Below are 9,197 nucleotides of genomic sequence, written 5' to 3'. Positions count from 1 at the left end.
GGATATACTCTGATTAGTTTAGATCCTGAACCTGAACTAAGCTGCAGTGGTGACTAATTTACAATGAAAATACTTTTTCAAAATATCTTACACTTAAAACACAAAAATTATATCTCACATTATGTATGGGTTTTGCCTGTATATCTAATTATGATGTCTACTTTCCAAATTACAGCCTGCTGCAAATCCTGCGACTCCAAACTCAACCATCTCCAGAGAGACCAACACCCAGTCTTCATCAGCTGCAACTAGCCAAGGCTATGTTGTACCAGAAGGCAGAATCATGCCAAACACTGTTTTTGTTGGTGGAATTGATGACAAGGTATTGTATTCATACCTCATTTTTGCCTTAAAGTACATTATGAGCAATGTGATTTGGGCCCTGTTACAAACTTAATTTTTCTTTTTTTTGTACTTCATGGAGGTTTAGAATTGGTTTTACTTTTGACCCATAGGTACTAAAAATATCTTTGACAAAGAGCTACCGGTCATTTAGGTAAAACTGAGGGAGAAATTTTCACCTCGTTGTAGTGAAATTGTAGTAAAATTGAAATTTTTGAATGCTGAATTTTTACCCTGAAAGTTCAATTCTTTTCTCTAGATGGCTGAAGCTGAGATTAAAAGCTTCTTTGGTAGATATGGTTCAGTGAAAGAAGTGAAGATAATCACGGATCAAACTGGTGTCTCCAAAGGGTGAGTAATTTTATCAAAAATATATGAACTCTAGTCACCTGTAGAGTATCAAAGAAGACTTCAGAAGTGATACTCTGACACATGTTTAAATGACATTTTTGCTGTGTTAGTTTCTTTCATGCAGGGGATAAAAGGTTATTGCCAGCTCTTCTGCTTAATCATTTTTCTAATGTTTATTTTTAAATGTCTCCAATTCCTATTTCATACAAATGAGTTATCAGTTTTCTCAAATAATTGTTTCCCTTCATACACTGCACAATATCTTAAATTTTAACCATCTTGTCTTAGATAGTAAGTTAATTTCAGGTTCACAGATACGAATTCTTTGTTAATCAATAAAGTTTTCACACTGTCCTAATCTTAGCACATTTTGACAGTTCCGATTACGAAAAAGAGGTGTATTTGTAGAGGATCTGTCATGTACATCTTAACAAGTAGTTATCATGGTATATTATTTATCTTTTGTCATGATCACTTCTGTATATAGAATAGCAGAAGTTCTGAACCGTGTACTGCCTGATGGTGATTTTATACTTCATTTATGTGCCTTTATAGCTATGGATTTGTTTCATTTTTTAATGACGTGGATGTCCAGAAGATAGTAGAAGTAAGTAATCTAATAGAAAAATCTATTATTTATTTTATTGATACAACATTTACTGTTAGTGATATACTAAGTCTTGTGTAAAATTTGGAGAAAGATACACATTCTGTTCAAAATCCAAACTTAGAGTAACCACATAACTTGTTAGATCCTGTTTATTTTTGACTGGACACCTAGGTTCATGAACTACAGGCAGGAAGAGTTGTAGAAAGGGTGATGAAAAGTTTTTGATCACCTTTCACTTGATGCCTCTTGACACTGATTAGAGTAGTAAGGGTAAGTAAGGTAACTTCATGATGACAAATTTTAATTTGGTGTGTAGTTATCACTGATCTTCTATAATAGTAGAAACTTCAGAAGACTGTATGTGTTCACCCAAGTCTTGGAAGTCAAGACTTGAAAATTGAATCTAGTTTTGTTACCGTTTTATTTTCAGTCACAGGTTCATATCCAGGGTAAAAAACTGAAGCTGGGCCCTGCAATCAGAAAACAAAATTTATGTGAGTAGGAAAAGACATTGTTCTTTTTGACACGTGTAGATTTTCAGATAACTAAAAATAGGCTTTTTCCTTTTTGCTTTTTAAAAAGGTGCTTATCATGTGCAGCCACGTCGTTTGGTATTTAATCCTCCTCCTCCACCACAGTTTCGGAATGTCTGGAGTAATCCAAATGCTGAAATGTATCTTCAGCCCCGAGTCACGCCGAATCCTATAACTCAGTACGTTCAGGTAAGAACTGCTTACGTTCCTATTGTCTTATTTTAGTCATCATTTTTTCTGTGCAATTGTATCTATACTTCCCATAGTAGGTGGCAATAGAATCCCTGTTTGAATACCTTGAGTGATGGGAAATTTATTATTTCTGTTAGAAATTTCTTCTTCTTAGTGTTTGTTATATGAGCTAAAAATCTTCTACATACTTTGTCATTAGAAATGACCTCTGTAGACACATGAACAAATCTCTTCTTATCTCTTCCTTTTTCACCCCACGTAACTGATTCCCAAAGTATTTGGAAGCAGCTCTCCTTATATACCTGCCTAGTTTATTTTTCTGTAAGGTTAGGAATTCATCTAGGTATTCTTTACTAGAGATGATTTCCAGATGCCTCCTCATATAAATTGCTGACTTCTGGGTATATTCTGGTTCTGGAACGGGTAGATTTCTGATCTGTATTACTGTTTTCTATAAATCCCATGAATTTCTGGCATCTAATTTCTCTCATCCTGGTTACTTTGATATTTAAAGTAGGATTTAACATGCTCTATCACTTACTGTTGATAAATAATGTTTATTTTCTTCTTGGTTCATTTTATTTATGTGTTAGTGAAAAGATATTTTCTTTGATGGAAAATTAAAGTAAGAAAATAGTAGTGAAATAGTTCTTCAGTATCTCTCATTTGTTAGCATTTTCCGTGTACTTGAAACATGTAGGGACTTCTTCTTTTTCCTTCTCTGAACAATGGCTAGGAAAAAAGCCCTGCTTGTTTCTATCATTTACTGTGAACCATTACTGAATCTGAGTGTATTCTTTTGTGCTGCTACCTGTATGTGTTTAATTAGTAAGTATTTATTGAAACAGCAGATATTAGTGTCTCTTTTCCAGTTGTGGATTATATACTGCCCTTAGTTTTTTGAAATAAAGTACAGAGAAAGCCATAACATCTGTAGAAGAACTACAGTATTACCCTGTAATATTGTCAGATACAAAACAATCTAGTATTTAGCCACGAAAATAATAAATGTATTAATTTAACTTAAGCTGAAATCTGTCTTAGTAGAGCCTTATTACCAGTATAAGAAATAACTGCTGGTTGGGCGTAAGTACACAGTATAAGTAAGGTAAACTTTGAATGGTGAAGTAGTCAGTTCTTTTGTCATTTGTCTCTTCCCCCTCCCCACCCACAGCATAGCACTTGACACAGAATATTTCTTTCTTCCTAAAGTCAGTCATTCATTTAGAATTCTGCATTGTTGTATATAGAAAAATAATTAGTATTTTAAAGTTTTTCATTTTTTTTGTTATATTGGGAATGATACTTCTTTCTTATTTTTAAAAAAAATGTTTTACCATAGTTAATCATTCTTTCTGTAAACTTTATTTTCAGCCATATCCTTCTTATCCAAATTCACCAGGTCACGGCATCATTGGATATCAGTTGCCGGTGTATAATTATCAGGTATTTGAACAGGGAGTAACATGATTTACTTTCATATATTATTGAGGCTTTTAACTTGTTTATACAAATTGCCTGAATAGTCAGTCATTTTAAACTAGAGAAATGTAGCTTAAATTGAAGAAAATACTTAGAATTGATCAGAATGAAGACCTCTGTATTATTTTGAAGTAATGGAATAACATTTTGACAGGAATACAGTTAGCAGTAACTTTTCTGTAGAGCAGATTTTTGAGATTTGGTGTCTCCCTCTATATTGCAGCATGTATTTTTTTTTTTATCTTTGGTATTAAAGAGTTGAAACATCCAGACAGACTTCCATAATTTTGTAGAGATGTAGAGTGAAATAAAATTATTACCCAAATCTTAGATCACAGAATTGCAATTGGATTTTTATTTTAGCTTGCTGCTTCATGATGTTAGTTCTCTGGGTCTCTTTTCATAGATATGACTATATCTATGACCCATTCTCATATCAATCATAATAAATTCAAAGAGCTAGTATCTTTGAGAGTTCCACAATGCTGTCTCTAGAAAATTTGGAAAACAGGTGAGGTTTTATATGTAGAAGTAACAACAAGAACTGCAGGAATTAGTAACCTAAAGTACTGCTTTTTTCTATTCTGTTCCTTTTATTATAATAGCAAAGGAGCCAGCATGATAGGTACTTCAATATTGTGTATCTGATGTGTTTTTGAAAATGTCTAGGAATATTTGAATAATTTTGGTTTCCATTTTGTTTTTTCAATATGCCACCACAGTGGCCTAGTGGGGAGCCAAGGAGTTATGCTGTACCTCTGGTAAAGTCAATTAGCCAAACATGTACTCCCCGTTCTTTCCTGATTTTTTTCTGTGTCATATATGCCTATAAATATTTTTAAATTGTTCTTTATATTGATGTGTTATGTTTTGTTACTTTCTTTTTAATGCAATTATAAACTCTCTGGGAGCAATAGTGCCTTTTTCTCTCTCAGATTTTGTGCGCCTAAGCAATGGCTGGTCCACATAATGATCAATGTTCAGTTACTTGTTGATAGACTGTATAATCCCAGAAAGGTAGTATTAATGTGACTTTAGAATGAGCATGTATCTGCCTGGAATCTACCTTTGGCTTTACCGTCCTTAAAAAAAAATATTGAAGAGAAACAGAAATGTTTTGCTGTTAATTACTCTTAAATAAGTGTAGGAACAAAAAAGAGTATTACTTCTTAAACACCCAAACTGCTTTCCCCCAATATAATGAGTTCACGATAATGTTTGATAGCAGCTGTCTATATGTGTCTGCCTAGTTTATTCTTCTCTAAGGTTAGCAATTCATCCAGCTATTCCTTACTTGGAATGATTTCCAGATGCCTCCTCATATAGATTGCTAGCTTATGGATATATTCTGGTTCTGAATTGGGTAGATTTCTGATGTGTTTACTGTATCTGTAAATCCCGTGAGTTTCTGGCATCTAATTTCTCTCCTCCTGGTTACTTCGATATTTGAAGTAGGATTTGACGTACTCTTATCACTTACTGGTGATAAGTAACATTTATTTTCTTTTTAGTTTGTTTCAATTTTGTCTTAGTTTAAAAGACATTTTCTTTGATGGAAAATAAAGTAACAATATAGTATTGAAGTAGTTCTTCAGTGTCTCTCATTTGTTCACATTTTCCATGCATTTGAAACATGTAGGGTATACCTCTGCTGCTTTTTCGTTATGTGAACAAAGGCTAGAAAACAAGTCCTACTTGTTTCTAACATTTACTTTGAGCCATAACTGAATCTGATTGTATTCATGTATGATGCTACCTATATGTTTTCAACCTGTAAGTATTTATTGAAACATAGGAGACATTATACTGTCTCTTTTCCAGTTGTGGATTATATACTGTGCTTAGTTTTTCAAAATGAAGTACAGAAAAAACCCTAACTAATATTGGCAAATTCTAAACTCTTCATAATAGTTAACATAGAAATAGCAAACGTATTAATTTAACTTACATTCAAACCTGTTTACATTCAAACCTGTCTTACTAGAGCCCTATCACCAGTGTAAGAAATAACATCGGGGTGGGCATAAGTATACAGTATAGATAAAGTAAACTTATCTAGTGAAATAGTCACTTATTTTGTCATTTGTCTGTTCCCCCTCCCCACCCAAAGTGTAGCACTTAACAGAATATTTATTTCTTGATAAAATCAGTCATTCATTTAGAATGCTGCAATGCTATATATAGAAAAATAATGAATGTTTTAACGTTTTTCATATTTTTAATATTTGGAATATTTCTAATTAAAAAATGTTTCTCTGTATTCATTTATTCTTACTGTAATCTTTATTTTCAGGCATATCCTACTTATCCAGATTCACCAGGTCAAGTCATCACTGGATATCATTTACCTGTATATAATTATCAGGTAATTTAAGAGGGAGTAAAATGATTTACTTTCAGATATTATTGATGCCTTTGTTTATACAAATTGCTTTAATAGTTTATCATTTTAAACTAGTGAAATGTACCTAAAATTTAAGAAAACCCTTAGAATGTGTCTAGAATGAAGAACTCTGTATTATTTAGAAGTAATTGAGTAATATTTTGAAAGGATTGTACTTTGCAATAACTTTACTGTAGAACAGTTTTTTGAGATTTGGTGTCCCCTTCTGTATTGTAGCATATTTCGTTTTCATATTTACTGCCAAATAGCTGAAACATCCAGACTGATTTTTATCAATTTTTTAGAGAGACAGAGTGAAATAAAATTATTACTCATTTTTTAGAGCACAGAATTCAAAGTATATATATATTTTTTAGCTGACTGCTTCACGATAGTAGTTCTCTGGGTCTCCTTTCATAGATATGACTGTATGTATGACCCATAATCATATCTATAGTAATAAGTTCAAAGAACTAATATGTTTGAGATTTCCACAATACCAACCCCAGAAAATTGGGGAAAAGTTGAGGTTTTAGTTATAGAAGTAACAACAAGAACGTCAGAGATTAGAAACCTAAAGTACTTTTTTTTCCGTTCTGTTTCTTTTATTGTAATAACAAAGGAACTAGCATATAAGTACTTCAGTATTGTGTATCTCATGTGTGTTTGAAAATGTGAAGGAATGTTTGAATGATTTTTGTTTCCTGTCTCTACTAATAATACAAAATAAATTAGCCAGGCGTGTTGGCGCACACTTGTAATCCCAACTACTTGGAAGGCTGAGGCAGCAGAATCACTTGATCCTGGAAAGCAGATTGGCTTGAACTGTGATCATGTCACTGCACTCCAGCCTAGGCAACAAAGGGAGACTCAGTCTAAAAAATAATAATAATAATGCTATGAATATCTTTGTGGAAATATCTTGGCATGCTTGTACTATTAATTTCTTAAGATTAATTACTGTAAGTGTAATTGCTGGGTGAAAGCACTTTGCACCTTTTATAACAATTTTTTAAACCAATTCTCCTAATTAGTATAGTGGTGAGTATCCCCGCCTATCAAATTATGATAAACCTTTTCCAAGGTACTCTTGGTAAATCATGGTAAATGATTTACCATGGTAAATCATGTATTAGTATTTTTCTCACTGATGGTGTGTAGAGTGCTTTCTTTTCCACACCCATGCTAAGGAAAGTTACTAGGATTTTTAAAATTGTCAACCTAATAGCTGAAAAATATTACATTATGTTGATCTGTGCTTTTTTAAGTCGTCCATGAAGCTGATCATTGATCGTTAGCTTTTTAAATTTCCTTTTAAATTTTATTTTTCTTATTGATTCATAAAAACTTTGTATTAATATTCAGTTTTGTCATACATAGTGGAAAAAATATTCAGTAATAATAAGGAGGTTCCCTGGGACCCTTCCCTTATTCCTGATTTCAAAGGAGTTGACTCTAGTATTTCACTTGTAAGTTTGATGATAAAGTAGAATTAGATTGATGGAAAATAAGAGTCCTCTATTTCTGTTTTACTTTGGTTTTTAAAAAATTTAAAAATGAATGGTGTATTTTATCAAATGCTTTTACAATGATGAATTAAAGTAACGTATCCTGTGAGTGGAGTATTCTTGCATTCCCAGTATAAACTTAACACTCTATATATTGCTGGAATTTTGTGTTTGTGTTGAGGGCAGGGATGGATCATCTGGATGAGGCTTTGTTACTTAACATGCTTTTAATTTTGTAAAATACATTGAAAAATACTGTTTTCCTGTTTGAAAATGGAGTTTGCGCATAGCTTTCTTTTTTTTTTTTTTTTTATTTTATTTTTTTTTTTTTTATTATACTTTAAGTTCTAGGGTACATGTGCATAACGTGCAGGTTTGTTACATATGTATACTTATGCCATGTTGGTGTGCTGCACCCATCAACTCGTCAGCACCCATCAATTCATCATTTATATCATGTATTTGTGGCCACAACGCATTTTTCAGGTCTCATATACTTCTGCTTTCTTGCGTTTTCTTGCTTAGTTTTGCTAGGATTATTTATTGCTTGAATTTGATCCTCCCTACCCACAACTTCCCTAGAATCTGCTCTTGGATTTACTTGAAGTTTTGATTCAGATTTTCATGTCCTATTTTCTTAATTTTAATATTCTCTTTATTTGCTTTTCTTCCTATTGCTGTGAATGTAACTTTGATGACTACAAATGATAGGCTCTTTCCTGGTCAGTTTATATAAATACTAATTTGCTTACATGTTCACGTAGTAATTGAAATAGGTAATACTGGCAAAGAAGCTGACATCCCAGGAGTTTAAATAATGATAAATTATTCCAGCTTTTAGCTGTCTTTGTCACTTGGTTGTCCACATATAACAGGGAATGTACTTGCTATAAATAGCAATGAGAGTTGTGTATGTGATGGTCTTGAAGCTCACCCGTGTTTACTGTTCCAACATTTCTCATTTCAAAATTCACCAACTCACTTAAAAGTATGATTAAGAAAATTACTTCTTTAATGCAGTTTGTTTTCAGGATGCTATTGATGGTTATGATGGTACTTACTTTAAAAAACTTTTGCTTATCCTAAGCATTCATTGATATTTTTGTCCATAGTTTAAAACTAATCACAGGTTATCTATTGATTGTGGATTTTTATATGTACATTATATAATTATGTATAACTACACACACAGTAGGAATTGAGCAATCACTGCTAATCAAGGCATGTTAAGTATGAAGTACATTGCTTCAATGTAAGTAAAGCCACCTCCTGGCTGAGGACAAGGACATCATGATGACTTCCTTAATTTAAAATGTTATGACACTATTAAAGTGATTCAGTGAATTTATATATATGATGCCAGTTAAGCAGAGACAGCCAATTTGTAAGATCCAAGCTAAAGTCCAACTTCTCATAATATCAAATGCCTTTTTTATTCTTTACCAAACTACCATTGTTTCAGGTATCCGTTTTACTATTGTATAGAGTATGAGAATCAGAAGAGACATCAGAGATCTTTTCCAACCATTTGTTTTCAAGCACAGAATCTGAATCGGAAGTCACGAAAAGATATACTTTACTGACCGATGAAAATCAGGTTCTTCCCAAACAATAATTTTCCTCTTCAATTCTTCTGGCACTGTCATGAGGTTTCTTAACCCACACCCTTTTCACATTTGAGACCAAATAATTCCTTATTGTAGGAGGCTGTCTTTACATTGTAGAATGTGCAATAGTATCCCTAGCCTTAAGCCCATCAGATTCCAGGAATACATCTCAGTTGTAACAGCCCATCT

General features: G+C 32.7%; 1 protein-coding gene across 1 annotated transcript in view; it reads left to right on the top strand.

Moving 5' to 3' along the window:
- The first annotated feature begins 283 nt into the window (after positions 1–283).
- LOC115895641 (deleted in azoospermia protein 4-like) overlaps positions 284–9,197 on the top strand; it is a 45,503-nt gene continuing 36,589 nt past the window's right edge. The window contains exons 1-5 of the mRNA XM_030926268.1: positions 284–322; positions 602–693; positions 1,249–1,300; positions 1,734–1,797; positions 1,886–2,025. Coding sequence (XP_030782128.1) covers positions 284–322; positions 602–693; positions 1,249–1,300; positions 1,734–1,797; positions 1,886–2,025 — 387 coding nt within the window. The remainder of the gene's footprint in view (positions 323–601; positions 694–1,248; positions 1,301–1,733; positions 1,798–1,885; positions 2,026–9,197) is intronic.

Source organism: Rhinopithecus roxellana, chromosome 22 (assembly GCF_007565055.1).
Source record: "Rhinopithecus roxellana isolate Shanxi Qingling chromosome 22, ASM756505v1, whole genome shotgun sequence".
NCBI lineage: Eukaryota > Metazoa > Chordata > Mammalia > Primates > Cercopithecidae > Rhinopithecus > Rhinopithecus roxellana.
Note: the sequence above shows the minus strand (reverse complement) of the source record. Positions and strands in the feature narration are given on the sequence as shown.